Below are 19,222 nucleotides of genomic sequence, written 5' to 3' on the forward strand. Positions count from 1 at the left end.
CAAGAGCCTGTATCCACAGATGGTTAGGCAGGGATCTCAGAAGAGGATATCCAAAAAACTACCCACAGGGTAGTTTATCTCCTAGAGCAATCTTCTGACCTCATAGGTTTGGTATTAGACTCCAGTGGCACCCAGGAATCTGACAAAGGAACCATTTCTACCTCTACTGAAATTTTTTACTGGAACAGTCTTTTCAGCTCCATGACCCAGTTTACTGCACACCAAGCCAAAATCTACGCTAACAGAAGACAGCGCTTTTCTTTACAGCAGCAGTTGTGGAAAATCACATTTTCTTTTCCAAACAGGCTTCCACCTCTCAAAGCAGCTCTTAAAAATCACACAGCAGGAACCTACCTGGTAGTTCTGTGTGGTGACAGGAGGTGGTGGCGGCGGAGCCTCTTGCTGGCGCTGCGTGTAGCCGTAGTCTGTAGCAGTGTGTGCTGTGGGATAGCCCCCGTAGGCAGCAGCTGTGGCAGCAGCTGCCACGGCCACCGGGGCAGGCCTGGCCACCGCCACCGTGGCTGCGGCCGGGGCATAGGCTGCAGTGACCGTGTGTGCCGCCACCGGCGCCTGGTGGACAGTGTAGCTGGCAACTGTGGTTGGATGGGAATAGGCTACACCCGACGCTGGCTGCTGGCTGTATTGGCAGAAGACAGAAAGTAATTAATCCAATGAACAAAGCTAATGCCTATACATTTCAAAATCCCAGATTTGATTAATACTTTTCCTGTTCTAAAGACAGATCTCGAGCAGCCTTTTATCTGTGCATACTCTTACTTAATGCCTTTTATTAACCATCTTCCATCCCCGTGAAAAAGGCTGTATCATTCTCTGATTTCTGCGGATGGACACATAGACCACAATCACAGAATATTAACAGACAGGAAGGTACATTAAAGACCATCTACTCCCAACCTCCACACCAATTCCTACTTGACCAGATCACTCAAGCCCAATGCTGCCAGGGTTGGGACACCCACAACCTCCCTGGGCAACCTGTTCCAGCTGTTTTGCCACTTTCAGAGTAAGGAACGTCTTCCCAACACCTAACTCAAATGTCCCCTCTTTCAATTTGTACCCGTTACTCTGTGCTCCATCTCTACAGTTCCTCATATTTCATGTAGATGATTATTTACTTCATAAAGGGGAGGTGTTAGTGTTGAGTTTTCTCCAAGCAGCAGAACACAAGTCTTTCATTCAAAATAATGCAGCAGTCCCAAGCTGATAGCTTTTCCAGACTAGCAAGTTTTAAATACTTTAGTAGTTCTTGAGTAAAGTGACATACCTGTCAAATTAAGAAGAACGCTACTTTTCTGTGAGAGCTCATTACTAACCCGTACTAACACAAAGTTTTTCATTACACCATATTCAAGCAATTAAATTTTAAAGACAGCCATGAAAATCAGCTCAGAACTGCTGTATTTACTTAGGCACATACAGATGATAGGGGACTTCTCCAACAGATGATTGGAATTTTAGGAGCTGGTCCCACTTGCCCAAGCAGAAGTCCACTGACGCAACACAAAGCATCACAAGTGCAGACAATCACACTGAGCAAGAAAACCACTCTGGCAATCTCCCAGGCACCTGCTGAGACTAATCTGCCTCTCTAAAATTTGCAGGTAGGAAGCTAATATTTATCAATTTACTAAAAATCCACAGATACTAACAGCAGAAATAAAAACTGATTGCTTCAAAGGTTTAATTACTTGAACAGAAACAAGAATTACTGTCCTGTACTGATATGTAACTGTGCATGATGTTGTCCTATTATGATGCATAACTGTGGACTATGATTAGAAGGTTGGAATATTTAGATTTTTAAGCAAATAAAGTGAAGCAGGTAAAATATATGTAAAATATCACTATCTGGAATAATGACATCAAGGGGGATTCAGTAATAATTCCGATTATTTTTGTACATTTCCCACACTGCTGTTCAATAATAGCTATATCCATACACTTTTAATTTCACAAAAGTAATTTCCACAACTCCCTTGAGTTCAGTAATTTTTTCCTACTTATTTTTAGAAAACCTGATTTTGTCATTTCAATTACAGCAGAACCCACTTACTTTAATAAATTTAAAAAACACATACACGCAGCCTCCTCCCCCTCCCAACCATTCTCACAGCAGAAATAGAGAAAATTTTACTACTGAAGGACTTCCAAGCCTGGACTCCACCTTCTTCCCATCACATGTCCCTCACTGCTTAAAGACTACTTGCATTCTATCCAATTTTACTACAGTTGTGAATTGCAGATACAATAATGTTTTATGTTATTTTCAATTATTAGCCTAAAAGCAAAATGCAAAGACCTAAATCACTTGGATGTACCTCACATCGCTGCTTGCAACTCCTCCTCCCTGATGTTCACAGGAAAATTCTGTTTACTTAACATGAGAAACTGGACTCCATCACAAAATTCAGGAAGACTGTTTTATGATGGTAGAAATTAAAGACAGTCTATAAAATTAGGTCTCATTATCTACATAACTAACAGTACAGAAGTGTAAAATAGTCACCAAATCTGAGATAATTTTCATGGCCATATATATCTACTAAAATCACATTAAACTGAATAAACAGACAGCAGACTGCTTAACTGACTGCAGTTGAACACATCAGGAGTCTAATACTGCCAACAAGGTAAGTCTTGCTTCACACTTTTCCCACTCTTAGTCTTCCCTTCTCCCAAACACCAATCCCAGCTAAGCCATTTTATTCCATCCCTGGTGCTAATTCTGCTACTCGTCAAGCCATTCAGTGCACTGATTTAACTCATTAATCAAGCAGAAAACAATGTAAGGGTTTCTTGTTGGGGTCATATCCTAGCGTGGCAGAAATGTGAAGAAACACAGCAGCTTACAAAATAGGTCTGCTGAGAGTCAGAACAAAATTATATATATACAGGGAAACAGAGCAAAAAGGGAGCAGAAGACTTGGGCAAAAGCGCTAGCGTGGTTTTTCCACGTTTCATGAAACTATTTGTTACTGTTACAAAACAAGATACAGTGCTCACAACGCACTACAAAGTAACAGTACCAGTCAGTTAAGCAAAGAAAATGCTTTAGTTCTCAGAATACGTATGATTAAAGATACCTGATAGTTTTCAGTATTTAAAATTGTGAAGAGATTACGAACATTACCAGCAGAACTATTAACAAGATTATGGCACAGACAATTTCATTTCTTGTGCAACTAAGCAGCAAAATTCCTTGCCACGGCACAGAATTAACAGCCCAAATAATTAGATTTCTAAGGCTAATACAGGTTCCATGATCATGTTTATTTTAGCAAACCTGTTCCCCTTGCTTCTGCAACATCATGCAGAGCTAGTAATCGAGTTTGCAAGACTGCAGGAAAAGTATTCTATCACTGACTGCTTCTTCCTTTCTAAAAGTTGTGTTACATTATGTAACAGAAATTAATGGTGACATCTCCTCTAAATTTGTGACATTCTTCTCTTCCGTGGTCTTCCTGAAAGCCTTTAACTTTAAGACAAGCAGACATTTCAATGTAATTAATTTCCATAAAAATATCCTTGTGCCAACTTCTTTAATTAACTGACAAGAGTTCTTATCCTGATTTGGTGATCAGTGCCTCACCACGTTTGCTGAGATGAACTTAGCTCCTCCTAGATTATTCTGCCAAACTCCCTATTCCACTCTTCCTTCATCTGTGCACCTATCTTAATATTATCTGTTTTTCTTTGACTACAGATGGCAAGAACCTCATGCGTCATTTCAGTTTCAGCTGTGCCACCCACTCTACTCCAGACAACTGCTTTCTCCTTTCTCTCCCGGCAGTCTAGCTTCTTGTAAAGATTCTTGTAAAGTTACCTGTGTACTGACTCTATTTTCCTCACATCAAATAGCACCATATGCCACACTAGTAGAAATAATAAAGTCATAACGAATCCCTAGTGAACTCCACTGCAAGTACTGCTATTTGATAATAGTTCTTCTAATTCTACTAAGGACCTCTACCAGCTCCTTCTCTACAATTATTTTACTAATCTCTATCTTAAGCAGTCATTTTTCATACTGCACCACATCAAGAATTTCTTCTTAGTCTTGATAAGTAAGTCTCCAAAAGATCTAGGCATGTTATCAAGTTATTAGAACACCAAGGAAATACAGTATGTCAGCGTGCATTTTCTTCACCACATCTCTCAACACCATGGGGAAAAGCTGAATTTATACTAATTACTCTGTAGGTTCTATGAGTTAAGAATACACCAACAGGTATGGCAGGACTGCAGAGAAAGCAGCTAACTCATTGATGCAGCCACTTCTCTTTGTAGATCAATTCTTCTCTTCCCCAAAATAAATTCTAATATCCCTTACTAGCATTTTTGAGTCGAGGCTCTCTTGCAAATACACTTGATTCAGTTTGCTTTGTTAACTTGGAGGAGTTTAAAATTCACAGAATAATTTAGGTTTAAACAAGGATTTGGAAGTCACCTGTTCTTATCCAATGCTCAAAAGACAGTTTATTTCAAACCTAGAAGTTTCTCAGGGCATTGTCTGCTCAGGGGCTGATCACCTCCAAGAATGGAGACTCCAAGGCTGCTCTAGACAACCTGTTCCAGGGTGCCATGGTTTAACCTCAGCTGGCAACTCAGCCCCACACAGCCACTTGCTCACTCCTCCACACTGGAAACAGGGAGAGAACTGGAAGTGTAAAACTGAGAAAGCTTGTGGGTTGAGACAGACAGTTTAATATGAAAGACAAGGGCCACATACACAAGCAAAACAAAACAAGGATTCGGACAGGATGGATTAATGGGCCAGAACAAATGATATGAGGCACAACAAGGCCAAGTGCTGGGTCCTGCCCTTAGGTCACAACAACCCCAGGCTACATTACAGACTTGGGGAAGAATGGCTGGAAAGCTGCCCAGCGGGAAAGGACCTGGGGGTGCTGGTCAACAGTGGCTGAACATGAGCCAGTGTGTGCCCAGGTGGCCAAGAAGACAAATGGAATCCTGGCCTGTATCAGGAATGTGGCCAGCAGGACAAGAGCACTGATTTCTCCCCGGTACTCGGGCACTGGTGAGGCTACACCCTGAATCCTGTGTCCAGTTCTGGGCCCCACACAAAACACTGAGGTACGCCACTATGCCCAGAAAAGAGGAAGGTGTTCAGCCATCTCAAGAAAGCCAGATAAAGTTACTTGGGAAGACAAATACCATTTGATTTACTCTGAACATCACCTCCTTCCTCCTTCTCTCCCTAGTTTTATCATTGAGCATGATGCTATATAGTATGGAATGTCCCTTTGGTCAGTTGGGGTCACTGTCCTGGCTGTGTCCCCTTCCACCTTCTTGTGCACCACTAGGTCCCTCACTGGTGAGGAGCAGAAAAGGCCTTGCTTGACTCTCTGTGAGGACTGCTCAACAATAAAGAACACAGCTCTGTATTATCAACACTGTTTTCAGCACAAATCCAAAGCACAGCCTAATATCAACTGCTCACCCCAGCCAAAACCAGCATATGATGTTTGAGCATCCTGTCAAAAATTTTTTCCTTCGTTTATTAAAGCTCCAATTTCAAAAGCAAATGAGCTCTAAACCAACACCTACAAAGGCAGAACCTGTTTCTGACCACTCAATTCAGTGCACCTTCACGTAACAATTCTTGGAGTGTTTAAATTCACTTTCAGGATAAATTATTCTTTAATTTAGTAAGTTATAAGTAGCTTCCAATTGTATTCTGCTGTACTACTGTTATACCAGATCTTCCACAAGAAATTTTCATTCAAAAAGAATGTGTTTTACTGATACCAGACCTATGTCTTCAGGTGTTTCTGACTGTAATAGAAATAGTGCTTCCCTACAAGGCTGACTTAATTTCTGTTTCCTGGGAACAATATACTCTTCCATGCTTATCTTCCTGTTCAGGTGCATGTGTTACTCCATTTCCCTATCCCATCCAGAGCCAGTTTGAAGTGCACATGATGTCCCCAATTTTTCTGCTCCAGATTCTGTAGGTATATATTTCAGTCAACTACAGAAGGTCATTTGCAGGACCTTACCTAAAGTGTTTTGTCTCTCCTTACCTGTTTTTAAACTTCCACATCTATGGTACTATTTCCTCATTCTCTTTATTTCCTCTTCTCAAACAAGGTCACCACTATTAAATAGTTTTACCACAGTATATAACTTGTCCTCATCTTTCATAGTCTAACTGAATAACTCTGAGAAAACAAGAGGCTAACTCTTTATAAGCAATACTGTATTACTGTGTAAAACAGTTCTGAAACACCTTTGACTCAAATCTTTGAATAACATCTATTATAATTCCTTCTGACACCAACAATGGGAAATACCAATCTTTCTGTTGCATTAGTATCAGCACAAGTGCCACATATTGTAAAACACCACTATGATATTAAAGCTGCTAGATAAGAATGACTGCAGAGAGTCGTGACCATGTATGTTTCTCTAATTCCATGACAATCTGATTTTCTAGGGGTGGGGATGAGGGGCCACCCTGTCTCTCAATCTTGCAAAATTCATCCCAGAGCAAAGGCCAAAGCAAAAACTGGCCTTATCCACACTGCTATCTTGTGCACAAATCTCCTTTCATCAAATGTAAGTATCTTTTCTCAAAGCAGGTGGACATTTCACCCTGATACTTTTAAAGTTGGATATACGAGTAATACAGTGGCTGTTTGCATGGTATTGACATTGGACACAGTCGTGTAAACCCAGAACTGTCATTCTGAAATAAAACAGTATTTTAAAATACTCTTCCTGTTTGCAAAGTCTCCATTGCAATCACTGAGGCACCAAATAATTACCAAGATCTCCTTGCCCAATTCTACACCACAAAATCAAATGAGCTACAGCACAGATTTACAAAAACTGGTGTAATGCTAGGTAGATATTTAGCCTGGAAAACTCTACCCTTTGGCCAACTTGAATTAAAATATCAGCAGCAAAAAGTCTACACCTTGAGAACAAGGTCTCAAAACAGAAGGTGTTAGTAATCACTACTCTGTATTTCTTATTAAAATAACTAGATTAATGTCATAATTCTGTTGCTAACTTCTATTTCTCTTGTCAAAAAGCACAACATTCAAGCAGCAATTAACAACCTTTTCTGAACTGCCTAAGGACCTTCAGCAAGAACATTGTAGCAGTGCTTTTGATACAAAAAAGAAACACCGACTTTCAAAGCAAAAAATAAATAAAATGCTGGCAGCACACTTAGTCAGAAGTTGTAGAGAGCAGAAATTGCTGGTCAACAGCAATTAATGAGGTACAGGTGTCCATTTGGCAAAACAATGTTCTTCAGCTCCACAACCATGTGTTTGTCTCCCTTAAACAGCCATATAAGGTAGGTTTACAAATAAGCAGCATTATTCCCCAAAAAAGCTTAGATAAGAGCTTGCTAGATGGAATACAGGAGAACTTTTGTTAGTTACTTCCCAACAGCAACACTGAAAGAAGATCTGCATTTCCAAAGAATTACACAGTATTCAGAGCAAATCTGAAACAAATATTGAATTCTCTCCTGCAAAACACTTATGTCATGTCTTTTTTCATTTCCAGCTATTGCCCTTTTCTAGAAAAAATTGTGGAGGCTTTTTTGTTTAAAACTAAATGGGAAGTAGAAAACTTCATGTATTTTTTCATGTTAGCCATGTAAAGAAAATAGAACATTTTGATATAATGCTATCTATTTTGCATTATGATGAATGAAGATTGTAAGACACTTTATTTTCCACAATTAAGGTATTTGCTGAGTAAGTCATGCATTAAGAAATGGGATAATCCATCTGTGGCAGTTACCATCAGAGGAATAATACATTTTCAGGAAAAGGCAGCCTACTTCCAAGTAAGATATATAGCACACAAAAGGTATGTATATAGGAAGCACAGAAAACATTCCCTACAAGCCCTGCTTTTTATCACACTTGATTCATTTATTTCAATAAAAAAGAAGAAATTAATCGTTACTCATGCACATAACATGCTTATCGTCAGCACACTGCTGTATTAACAAGCAACACATGCACACAAACGCTGCTCATATGCTCCTATAAGCTCTGTTTATCTTGCTGAACCCTGAAAACTCTCCTCCAAAAGGCAAAGAACATCTCTGATTTTTCAGTTTCAGTTTTCTGACAAGTGCTGTTTTGATAGACAGTTAGCATCTGGCCTAAAACCAAGTATGTCTCTACCCAAAAGACAGTATTTCTCAGAAATCACAACTTTTAAAATATATTTCTTCCAGGGGTTTATTTTTTTTTTATTTCCATGCACAACATTTAACATAAGTCCTAAAATACTTTTAAAAATATGAGTATCTTGAATGAAACCTTCCACTAATTAGGATGTATTTTTTGATTTGTCCCTTTTACGAACATTGGAACACATTAGCATTAAAGAACCATATTTGGTGAAATCTAAGTGCCAGGTTTCTCGAAGTTTCACAGATAAGTCTATTAATAGCAGAATAGCAAAAACACAGCTCTGCAGTTCTTTCAGGAACACGATGATTGAAACAAGTATGTTCTAGTTCTGTAAAAACTGCTAGAAGCAGTGCAATCTGCTACTGCTTTAGATCCTAACCTAGGAAGAGGCACTCCTGAATAACTGGTCAGATGAAGTTTCAGATGTGCTAATGGAATATGGACAGAGCAAAACAAAACCAAAATTACAATCAACAAGAAAAAAAAGGTGAACTTTATTCTCCTAAACACACTTGACAATAAACAGCAAAAAATGGTGAAATGAAATATCACACTACAGTAGGTTGCACTTTAGGAATGACTTTGCCCCTGTATTTCTGGAGCCTGTCACTCACTACAGGCATAAAATTTTCAATATTTGAATATCTTAGAACTTTAGGGAAAATAACTTTTTTCCTATTCTAATGCACTAGGAATCCAGAAAGGCCTGAAGGCATTCAAATGTGCTATACCCTCATGAATTCTGCTAAATTTCAGCAGTTTAACTACATAAAGCCTCAAAAAGACAGGGATTTGTAGCCATTTTGAGTTCTCCCTTCTCCTTCCTTGTTCTAAAAACTTGATTGCATCATGCCATTATAAATTACTGACTGCCACTAGATAACTAAACCATACACTTATCAATAACTCACCCCAAAGATGAACAGCTACATGTTTTCAAAACATCCTTTCTTCTTTGATAATCTCTACATTTACTCTCACAACTTGATTTCAATCTTATCAAATTCTGCCATGTTTTGTTCCCCATATACACTGCAGGTGTCTGTAACAGTGATGTAATATATGCTCTGTATCAACCTCTCCTTGCTTGGCTACACACAACAGACAGCCCACTGTCCATATTGCTTTCTTTAAAAAGTTCATTTTTTCATTAAATGATAAGATGCAAAACAAAAAGAACTGAGCTTCAGAGATTACATCTATTTAAAAAAGGAGCAAATACTAACATCATCCCAGTCAAAATCACAAAATGGCTGAGATTGGAAGGGACCTCTGGAGGCCATCAGGGTCCAATCCCACTTAGGCAGCATCACCTACAGCCAAACACCCAGAACTATATCCGGACAGCTTCCGAGCATCTCTGAGGATGCAGACTCCAACTTACCTAGGCCTCTTGCATGAGGACTCAGCCATTCTTGTATTCACAAAGTACTTTTCCATGTTCAGAGGGAACTTCCCGTGCTCCATTTTATGCCCATTGCCTCTGGTCCTAGCACTGTGCACCACTGAGAAGAAGCCTGACTCTGCCCTCTCTGCAGCCTTCCTTCAGGTGTTTATACTTATTAAGATCCTCCCCACCCTCCTCCAGGCTGAATAGTCCCAGCTCTCCCAGCCTTTTCTCATTAGACTCCTCAGCAGCTTTAGTGGGCCTCTTGGGCTCTCTCCAGTATGTCCATATCTCTCCTGTACTGAAGCCCAAAAACAGACACAGGATTCCAGGTGTGGCCTCACTGGTACTGTATAAGAGGGGAATGATCACGTCCCTCACCCACCTGGTAATACTTTATCTAATGCATCCCAGGGTGCCATTCTCCTCCTTTGCTGCAAGGACCCACTGCTGGCTCACACTCAAGTCTGGCATCCACCAGGACCCCCAGGACCTCTTCCTTTCCAGCTGGGTGGCCCACAGCATATACTAGTGCATGGGGTTGTTCTTTCATACTGAACTTTGCACTTCCCCTTGTTGAACTTCCCGAGATTCTTGGCAGCCCTTTTCTCCAGATTTTTGAAGTCCCTCTGGATGTCACTGTAACCCTCTGGCACGTAAGTCACTCCTCATCACTTTCTGTCATGAGCAAGCTTGCTGAGAGTACATTCTGCCCTAACATCTGGACCATTAATGAAGATGCTAAACAGAAAAAATGCTGAAATTGGCAAGTTCTCCAAAAAAGGAAGGAAACTTCACTAGTATGGAAAATTGTACTAAATTGTTAAGACATTCTGTATTTCCTGCCTTAAACCACTACTTTGCTTTTCTAGCATCAATAATGTAACTATGCTCTAAGCTACCATTGTTGTATTTTAGTAGCATACAAAATTTCACACATAATTTAACACCCCACAGTTAAGCCTATAAACACCAACACATTCTGAGGATACAAAGGACACAGCTATACCATTAACAGAAAATCTTCCCAAAGTGGTCAGTTCCTAAAGACAAGCACCTGCTGCAAATTTCAAATAGTTGGCAGGTTTGCCCTCCTTAAAATGACAAAGGCTTCTTTAACTCAAGGCACCTTTCCCCCTGATTTACCACCTTCTCTGTCTCCCTGTTATAGCCTATTACAATACTGCCATACAATCCATGTTAATAAACCCAGAGCCACTTATTGCCTTTCTCATGTTGAAATATCTCCTTTGAGAGTGGGACTTCACTGATTGGAAAAGAAGTGCATCAAAATCCTTTCACAAACAAAAGTACTGGAGGCTTCTTGTGTACATTGAGCTACAACAGCATGTTTAACTACAGCACTAAACACTAGCATCCATTGACCAAAAGAGAATCAGCTTCACAGAGCTCTACCATATTCAGTGAAGTCTCTTCTGCTAAGAATTATGTATGTGTCAAGATGTGACGGAACTCAAGGGCATTAAGTACACAATGAGCAAGCATTCTGAGTTTTTAGCTTCATCCTGTGGTAAAACTAAATTACTTTCACTGCTGCTCAAGTCTAGTAGTACATCCTGTCTGCAGAAGAAGTCCTACCCACCGTTGTCCTCACCATCCCATTTTCACCAACACAAGACTGAATTATGTTTAGTAATAACTTAAGCTTAGTCTGGTATGCCTGTGTGAACCACAGCCCTAATATCTCTGAAAGACTCAATTCTTTTTAAACCAGCATCTAGATGAAGAGTTAACTGGGACAGGATATTGAAGACAAAAGTAATTACAAATACTAGCAATTGTGAAAGCACACTCCACCCCCAATCAATTCTCAACAGCCAACTCATCCATGTGTAGCAATTCACTTTCTTTTGTTGTTTTGCACCACTTGAATATGCTGTAATATGGTGCACTACATTTGAATTCCAAACCAGCTGTAATTGCAAAAGCTCACTTCCATACTGCTGCCTGTAAGATTGCATCTTAACCTGGACTCCTAAAATTGCCTTTATCTGTGACAGCTCACCACACTCAGTAATATTCAAGCTGCTTGAAGGCAATTCAAAGTTAACAAATCATTCCTAACCACCCAAGCATCTCCCATCAGTGTTGTCTCATTAGAGCAAGACACAGTATGAATACCACCAAGATGAAACTCACAACACTTAAGAGATTCTTCACCTTTTTAACAGAAACCAAAACCATAATACAAGATTAATTAAATGAAATAATCACATTTGCCCACTTCTCTGACCAAACGTTACTCAATGCCCCTATCTCTCAATCAGCATTTTAACCAGCCAATTTGAGATTAGAAGCATAATTATACCTCTTCTCCAGCACTGAACCAAGAATGCTAATATTATTTTACATTGGAAAGACAAGCCAATATTAGGCTGTTAATTTCAAATTGAGTAGTCACACAGGGGTTCTGGTAAGGTACACTGCATGCACACACACACAAAGAAGTCTAGTACCACCAAATTCCACATTTATTTTAGGCTCCTAAACAGATGGATTAGTACAGTCACTGCAATAAGTAACAAATGAGGTTTGCATTGCATGCAGGTTTATAACCTGAGGCCCTAATGCCACCACTAGCAGAAAGCACAAACTGTAAAGGTCCTGTAATGTTCAGAGAAATCTCCTGCATGTTACTGAGGAAAACATTAGATTGCATAATCTAATGTTTTCCTCAGTAAAGCACAATATTATTACTGGGTAGAGCACACAAACAATTTTATGAGTAGGATAGCAGGAAATTTCACGCAGCAACAACACTGAAAGTTACAAGAAAGCTTCTAATACATTATTTACACGTTTAAAGGGCACTTAGCTCTTTTGCTGTCTTTGATTAAATATGAAACAAGTTTTCAAGTATGTTTTATGAAAATTAGTATTTATGAACTAATAAATACAGTAATCTATTCCTCTTCTTTGAAGGAACTTTACTGATTATACTGCCACAACAGTAAATATTATCAAGTTCTCCATGCCCATCCTGATTTTGGCCAGGGTAAAGTTAATTTTCTTCTTAGCAGCTGGTTCAGTTCTGTGTTTTGGACTTAGTAAGAGAATTATGCTGGTAACACAGAGATGGTTTAGTTGTTCCTAGTAGGGCTCACTCCCAGTCAAGAACTTTTCAATTCCTTGTGTTCTGCCAGTGAGCAGGAGCACAAGAAGCAGAGTGGGAGCACGGCCAGGAGAGCTGACCCAGACTGGCCAAGGGCTATTCCATGCCATAGAACACCATGCATGCAAGTATAAACCAGGGCAACTTGGCCAGGAGCTGCTGATTGTTTCTGGAGAACAGGCTGAACATTAGTCAGCAGGGGATAAGCAACTGTGCTGTGCATTACCTTCTCCTCTAGGGTTTTATTCCCCCTAATCCCTTCATTACTACTATTACTTTTATTAGTATTATTGCTATAATTCATATTATTATACTTTATTTTCTTTCAACTATGAACTGTTCCTATCTCAATCCAGGAGTTTTACTTCTCTGATTCTCCTCCCCACCAGGGTGGGTAGGAAGTGAGCAAGAGGCTGTGCAGTACTTAGTTGCTGGCTGGGGCTAAACAGCAATAACCCAGTACTCCTGAATTTTCCAAATCCAAAGTCTACCACCTAAGCATCTATCAACCTGGTCTTTATAACCACTTCAAATATCAGCATTTAATGTCAGGACTTGGACAAATTTTAATTTCTTCTCCATGTGAAGGATGACAGAGTATTTAAATGATCCACCACGGCCATGGATAAGTTGGAATTCTAGGAAGACACAGTGACTTCTATGTTCCACTGTCTTCTTTGTTTAAATTCTGCATCTGGGACAGGGCACTCTTGGATGTGCGGACAGACTGGGGAAGGAGAGGCTGGAAAGCTGTGTCACAGAGAGGGACCTGGGGCTCCAGGTCGATGGCAAGTTGAGTCAGCAGCACCCTGGCAGCCAGGAGGGCCAGCCCTCTCCTGGGGGCATCAGGCATAGCATCACCAGCCGGGCAAGGAAAGGGATTGCTCTGCTCTGCTCTGCACTGGGACAACCTCACCTCCAGTGCTGGGAGCAGTTTTGGGTGCCACAATATAAAAAAAGTATTAACAGACAGTGTCCAAAGGAGGGCCATAAGGATGGTGAAAGGCCTGGAGGGGAGGCCATGTGAGGAGTGGCTGAGGTCATTTGGTCTGTTCAGCCAGGAGGAGACTGAGGGAGATGTCACTGTGGCCCTCAACACCCTCACAAGTGGAAGCAAAGGGGCAGGCACTGATCTCTGCTCTGTGGGGACAGTGACAGTGACAGAGGGAATGGCCTGAAGTTGTGCCAGGGGAGGTTTAGGCTGGGTATCAGCAAAAGGTGTTTCCACCCAGAGAGTGGCTGGGCACTGCTCCCTAGGAAAGTGGTCACAGCACCAGCCTGGCAGAGTTACAGAAATGTTTAGACAATATTCTCAGGCACGTGGTGTGATTCTTGGGGATGTCCTGTGTAGGGCCAGGAGTTGGACTTTGATGTTCCCTGTGGGTCCTTTCTAATTCAGGATATTCTATGATCCTATGATTCACTGCTAATAACACAAATTAGAATACTGTCATTTTGAGGAACTTCAGTTCAGAAAGAGTTTATATCAGTCTGCAATAAGTCTAGAATTAAATACAGAAACTTTCCTTAAAAGCACCTTTCAGCAATCACTTAATAGAGCAGAATTTTTCCTTTAAGTCTTCTGAGTGGGAGATCCACAACTGTGAATACTCAAATTCTGAGGGACCAGCTTATAAAGTGAATGTTCCCACATCTCTGTGGGCCCTCATGGGACTCACCTCTGAATTATGAATGGGCCTGCAGCTGTTACAGCAAGACCTCTCAATCATCTACTGGAGGCCTTAGGAGTCTGGGCAGGTCACTACTGACTGAAAGCTTGCCAGTGTAATTCCCGTTTACAAAGGCGTGAGGCAAGAAACGGAACTACAGACTTATTAGCGTAACCTCAACTCCTGGAAAAACTATGGAGATACTAAGTGATACCGGAAGGTGAAAGAACTGTTAAAGAACAATGCAGTCATCTCCCAAAGTCAACAGTTTCACAAAGGGAAGTCCTCTTTAACCAACCTATCCTTCTATCATAAGATCACCTGCCTCCTGGATGAAGGGGTGGCAGTGGATGCAGTTCCAGTTTGACTAAAGCTGCTAACACTGTCCCTCAGAGCATCCTTTTCCAACAAGCTGCCCAGCTGTGGGATGAGCAGGTTCACAGAGCTCTGGCTGGATGGCAGCACTCGAAGGGCTGTATTGAATGGGGCTTCATCTGGCAAGCAACAGTTGGGTGCACCATTAGCAATTTGGCTAATGATTCAAACTGGGAGGTTCTGTGGATGCTCTTTAGGGACAAGAGGCCTTGATGAGAGATCTAGTTAGACTGGAGCACTGGGCACTCATAAATGGAGTGAAATTTACCAGGTTCAAATGTTGGATTGTGCACCTGGGATGGGGTGATGCCAAGCGCAGGGATGAAGTAGAAGAGGAGTGGCTGGACAGCTGCAGAGGGAGGTGGGGCTGGCTGGTGCTGGGCTCAGCGTGGGTCCACAGTGCCCGGGCAGCCCCAAGGACAAAGCCCATCTCAGAGCTCTGAGCAGGGCACAGCCAGAGCCCATCCCAGAGCCCCCAGCAGGGCACAGCCAGAGCCCATCCCAGGGCACAGCCAGAGCCCATCCCAGGGCCCCCAGCAGGGCACAGCCAGAGCCCATCCCAGAGCTCCCAGCAGGGCACAGCCAGAGCCCATCCCAGAGCCCCCAGCAGGGCACAGCCAGAGCCCATCCCAGAGCCCCCAGCAGGGCACAGCCAGAGCCCATCCCAGAGCTCCCAGCAGGGCACAGCCAGAGCCCATCCCAGAGCTCCCAGCAGGGCACAGCCAGAGCCCATCCCAGAGCTCCCAGCAGGGCACAGCCAGCCCAGGGAGGGGATGGGCTCCTGGGCTCAGCCTCAGGGTGGCCTCATCCTGCTGGGCCCTGCAGGTGGAGAAGGAGGGGAAGGTCCTTCAGTGCATCCTGAGGAGGGAAACAGCTGGTGGGAAGGCTGGAAGGAACTTCCTGTGAGGAGCAGCTGAGGAACTTGGGCTTGTCCAGTTTGGGGAAAGGGAGATGAAGGGTGACCCCACTGCTCTCTGTGCATTCCTGAAGAGGGGAAGGGCACGGGGAGATGCTGAGCTCTCCTCCCTGTAATCCTGGGACAGGACAGGAGGGAGCAGTTCACAGCTGCACCAGGAGAGCTTTCCTGGCCATTAGGAGGCATTTCTATAAAGAGAGGGTGGTCAAGCACTGAACAGCTTCCTAGGGAAGCGGTTGATGCCCGGTCTGTGTTCAAAAGCATCTGGACAGTGCCCTTGGCAACGTGCTGGAACTTGGCCTGCCCTGAGTGGGCAAACTGGACAGTGACTGTAGGTCCAACTGGAAGAGTCTCTTCTATTCCTTGAATGTGAACAGAATCTACTTAGACTGTCTTCTTTCTGATGCAAAGTTTAGGTTTTTTATTTTCTCTGCCTGTTTCCAGATGAAGGCCTGATATATTTTGAGATATTCATACTTTAAGACATTACAAGAAAGGTGTGTATGCTAAAAAGAATTGCACAAATTTTTGAACTAAGTGCTGAAATCAATAAAATTCTGATTATGATCATTAGGGAGTATTGAGTCATCTAAAATTGCAGACTAATACCAGACTACCAGAATTTTTCACAGCCATTTTGGCAGGAGAGAACCTTTAAAAATGCGACCAATATTGTGTTTATTATGAAAATTTCTGTTCGTTCCTATAAAAACTACAGTGTCGGAACTTCCAAATGGTGTATGTATAAAGAACTAAAGACTTCAACTGCAATGTGATTTTTTTCTCATAAAACAACTTGTTACTTTGAGCAACTTTTTAAGAATCCATAGGTTAGTTCAGCATCCAGAAACACCTCTTATTTTTCAAGATTTATGGGGCTTACCTGTGTATTCAGTAGGTAAAAAAAAAACATTTGTTTGTTTATTTATTGCTTTGGTTTCCAATAAGACGATTTTTTTATTCTGTGAACTGACTTTTTGAATACTGGAAAAAAACTTAAAGACTTGTTGTAAAATCAAATCTCACCACCTTCCTCTGCCACCATCATCTTTTTCTCAAATATACTGGAGTGGAATACATGACTTGTAGCACTCTGTAAACACACCAGTAAGGACCTAACAAGCACGCTTGGTAAAAGTAAGCTCCCTCAGACATTTGAAGTGACTCTTGTGTTTTCAGCTCAAAATATTAAATTCCTTCTTACGAAAGGACTACTCAAACACTGATCGCTGTGTGTCTTCACCTTCAAATGTGGTAAACACACAAATCATTTATAGGATGTAGAGTCTTTAACCAATAGCAAATTAAACAGTATCTTAAACTTGTGATAGCAAAAGAAAAAGGTTCTTTTGATCTGTTTTCCATTTTCTCAAAAACACACTTAGGATCAGCTATTAAACTTGAATGTTATTCCAATTATATAACTTCAAAGGAATTGCTCAGGATCTTTAGTCTAAAGATCACCTCAGCCCTGCAATAAAAGATGATTTTAAAAATTCATCTGCACTTCAAAACTGCAGACATACAGATCTTGGTTTATTATTCACTAAACCTTTATACTTAAAAGGAAATTCTATATCTATGTCCTAAATATTCACTATAAACGTCATGTAAAATGTAAACACATACTTGCACTGTGAACACCCAAAGGAACTAGAAGATTATCTAAATTTAATCCTCTAATTAACACCAGAGTACATTAAATTCAGTGTGCTTCACATTCATTTTCAGGAAAAAAACCAATGGAAAAAACGGAGTTATTCCAACACCTCCACAAAAGTGTACATTCCTAAAACTACATTAAGAATGCAATTTTTATTAGCTACTAGCACAGCTCTGCATTCATTTGTTAATAATCTCTGATATATTTGCTTTAATCTTTTGGGTTTTATCATATTCCCCACAACTTAGGCATTGAGGAAGGTCTTTATTACAGATTTACGGAATGAGCAACATAAGATTCAAATGTGGACTTTAAGATGTGACTCCAATACAAGCCAAAATTGAAAAGATGTTCCTGACTGTATTTAGCAAATTAAGTATTATGATGTCAGAAACTGTGATATAATAGATGCTACCAATTACTTTTTAACACTCTGGCCACAATTTAGATAAACAAAAACTACAAAGATACAAAGACTTGTGGCAGTGTGTCTGTATGAGATCTGTATCGATAGATTTATCCAGACACATAAGACACAGGTATGTATACAGTCTAACACAGTCACGGGTCCTCAAGTTCCACTACAGCATTGCTCCTGGTCTTAGAAATCAGAGTAGGACATTTTTGTAAAAAGGTACCTGTCCATGAAAGTACCTCCTCTATACTTTCTTAGACACATTACTTCAATTGGATTAAGTCCCCTGCTATTTTCCGGTGCTCCATCTCTCCCTGATCCATCCAGCCTCCCTTAGGTTGGTTTTCAACCCACGTTAGAAGGGATTCTGGGCTCCCACAGCAACAGCAAAGCCTTGGGGAGCAAGGCCGGTGCTCCCCGAAGCTGAGGCAGGAGACGGGCCTGGGGGCGGCACACGGTGACTCGCCGCTGATGCTGGCTGACTGACTGCAAGTGGCCATTTTAATCTAAGGGCCTGGGGACCCGATCTGTCGCTGATCATCCTCCTCCCGCTCGGCGGTGCCCAGCCCCGGCACACGGGGATAAGAACGCACACCCGCGGGCGCGGCGGGAGGGTCCGAGCACGGCCCACGGCGCGGGGCCAGGGGCGGGAGTTGCCCGGGGTCCCGGCCGGGGAGAGGGGCCCTGGGCGGGTCCCGGGGGGTCGCGGCGGTGCTCACCTGTACTGGGCAGCAGCCCCGCTGTGGGTGAATCCAAAGTAGTTGCCGGTGGCCATTTTGGCATCTTCCCCCAGCCGGCTGGGCACTGCGGCGGCGGCGGCGACCGAGGGGCGGCGGCGGCGGCGGGGGCCATGACAGGAGGCCCGGCGAGAGGAGACGGTGGGGAAAGAACGGGACACACAGAGGGACAAGGGAGAGAGAGAGAGCGCGGGAGCGCCGGGTCAGACTCGGCGCCTCAGGATCGACCCTCGCCCGCCGCCCTCTCCCCACGCACGGACACGCCGAGCACCGCTACTCACCATAGGTGAACGAAACTACCGGGCATATGGGAATCATGAGTCCGGCCTGGCAGCGACGGCGGCGGGTGAACTCTCAACTCTCCCCCCCCTCCCTCCACCTCCTCCCGCTCGCTCCCTTCCCCCACCCACCCACCGACGGCGACAACGGCGGAGTGCGGCCGGGCCGGCTCCGCCTGCGCAGGCGCGGGATGTGCGCGGGGGCCGCTGGGAGATGCAGTCCAGCCGCAGCCGCGTTCCCGCTTAAAGAACGGGGAGCGGCCTCCGCCTCGGGGATCGTATGCGCAGGCGCGGGATGTGCGCGGGAGCCGCTGGGAGCTGTAGTCCCGCAGGCCGGCCATGGGGAGGCGCGCTGGCGGCGCCCATTGGACACGCTCGCACACGCAGACGCGCACATGGATGGATTTACGGCGTGAAAGGTCCCGCCATGGCTCCCGTGTG

At 42.9% G+C, this 19,222-nt stretch overlaps 1 protein-coding gene and 1 non-coding gene across 2 annotated transcripts in view; both read right to left on the reverse strand.

Annotated features, from left to right (window-relative positions):
* Positions 1-18,872, reverse strand: part of ZFR (zinc finger RNA binding protein) — a 47,013-nt gene extending 28,141 nt beyond the window's left edge. Inside the window, exons 1-3 of the mRNA XM_064735361.1 lie at positions 18,785-18,872; positions 18,486-18,570; positions 355-637 (exon numbers count right to left, since the gene is read on the reverse strand). Coding sequence (XP_064591431.1) covers positions 355-637; positions 18,486-18,570; positions 18,785-18,821 — 405 coding nt within the window. The 5' untranslated portion in view covers positions 18,822-18,872. The remainder of the gene's footprint in view (positions 1-354; positions 638-18,485; positions 18,571-18,784) is intronic.
* LOC135460198 (small nucleolar RNA SNORA66) lies at positions 3,219-3,356 on the reverse strand. The gene has a single exon (XR_010443186.1). It is a non-coding gene; the product is annotated as a small nucleolar RNA SNORA66 (small nucleolar RNA).
* Positions 18,873-19,222: the final 350 nt, after the last annotated feature.

Source organism: Zonotrichia leucophrys, chromosome Z (assembly GCF_028769735.1).
Source record: "Zonotrichia leucophrys gambelii isolate GWCS_2022_RI chromosome Z, RI_Zleu_2.0, whole genome shotgun sequence".
NCBI classification, from domain to species: domain Eukaryota; kingdom Metazoa; phylum Chordata; class Aves; order Passeriformes; family Passerellidae; genus Zonotrichia; species Zonotrichia leucophrys.